The 1,420-nt window shown below is 43.3% G+C and overlaps 1 protein-coding gene across 1 annotated transcript; it reads right to left on the bottom strand.

Moving 5' to 3' along the window:
• Nucleotides 1-700: 700 nt before the first annotated feature.
• LOC102859938 (coiled-coil-helix-coiled-coil-helix domain-containing protein 5-like) lies at nt 701-1,033 on the bottom strand. The gene has a single exon (XM_006900053.1). The coding sequence runs from the start codon at nt 1,031-1,033 to the stop codon at nt 701-703; it is 333 nt and encodes a 110-aa protein (XP_006900115.1).
• Between the last annotated feature and the right edge of the window lie 387 nt (nt 1,034-1,420).

Raw genomic sequence — 1,420 nt, 5'->3', positions numbered from 1 at the left:
CATCACCATAGGCTCTTGCTCATGTGTTATTTCATTAAATTTTTCTGTATCTGCCAATTCCTTTCTATATAATGACTCAGTATATTCCTTCCATCTTCTTTTAGTACTTCCTGGATCATTTAATATTCTGCCCAAAGCATCCTTGATTACAGCAACTCTAGGTTTGAATCTGTTCTTCAGTTAGGCCTTCTAAATTTGACTCCATTTTGTCTTTTATAATCTTTCTGGTTTGGGGCTTTATACCTAGGTATCTGATCCACCTTGCATTGACTTCTGTGTGTGGTGCCTGACGTGGACCCTACTTCAACTTTCTGCAGGTAACAGTACAGTTTTGCCAGCACTATTTCCTTCTTTTTTTTTTTTAGAAAGTACATTTTATTTTATTGTTTTGTGTGCATGTACCATCAAATTGGATCTGATTGGTACAGAAGGAAGGAGATTGCCCCTCCTTCTCCAGCAGAGCATCTGGTGGATTTGAACCGTGCACCTCTGGGATTGCAGTGCTGCTTCTTGCACTAGGCCCCCAAAGCTCCCTTACCAGTACTACTTCTTCTTTTGTTGTTGCTGCTGTTAGCCCTCATTTCCAGAGATATCATATGGCCTGACTACACCTGGGATTCCACCAGGCCTCTCCATGTGGAGGCAAGGGCATAACGTTTGATCAGTTACTCATGTCCAGTTTTCCTGCAGCCAAAAATCCTCATGAAGCCAGAAGAGACTTTATTTCCCCAGCAGAAGGTGAACGTGGCAGCTGGACCGTCTCAGCGCACTGCAGGAAGCGGTGTACATGCTCTGCACAGTTGCCTATCCCTGCTTCATTCTTTCGGAGACACTCCTCAAAGGCCAGGAACGGTTCAGCGCAGACCTGGCAGATCTGGCGGATAATTGGGTGTGTGGACGTGCAGCGAGCGATACTCATCTTGAGGTGGTGACAGTCCCGCTGCCACGACTCAGGCTTGGCAGCCACACACTGGCCATACTGCTCCAGTTTCCGACTGCAATAGCGAGCAGTGATCTCAAGGGCTGCTTGCATCTCGAGGCAGGTGACCGCGAAGGATCAATCAGGAAGCCAGTACTACTTCTTAAAAAGGTTTTTATTTCCCTATTTGGTCCATGTTGTTTCACTGTCAAATACCAGTTCAATATAGGTAGATGGATTAATTTTTAGATTGTTGATTCTGTTCCGTTAATCTATATGCCTGCCCTTGCATCAGTACCATGCTATTTTGGTTATTAATGCTGTGTAGTAGATTTTGAGATCAGGGAGTACTATACCTTTCCTCCTACTTCCTTTTTGTTTTTCAGAAGTATTTTACTTATTAACAGTCTCTTTCCTTTCCAAATGAACTTGCAAATTACATTCTCTATCTCTTTGAAAAATGAATTTGGTATCTATAGTGGGGTTAGAGGAAGATTAATC

Source organism: Elephantulus edwardii, unplaced genomic scaffold, assembly GCF_000299155.1.
Source record: "Elephantulus edwardii isolate Elephantulus edwardi_28Jun2011 unplaced genomic scaffold, EleEdw1.0 scaffold00272, whole genome shotgun sequence".
In the NCBI taxonomy this organism is placed as follows: domain Eukaryota; kingdom Metazoa; phylum Chordata; class Mammalia; order Macroscelidea; family Macroscelididae; genus Elephantulus; species Elephantulus edwardii.
This window is presented reverse-complemented; position numbering and strand designations above follow the sequence as displayed.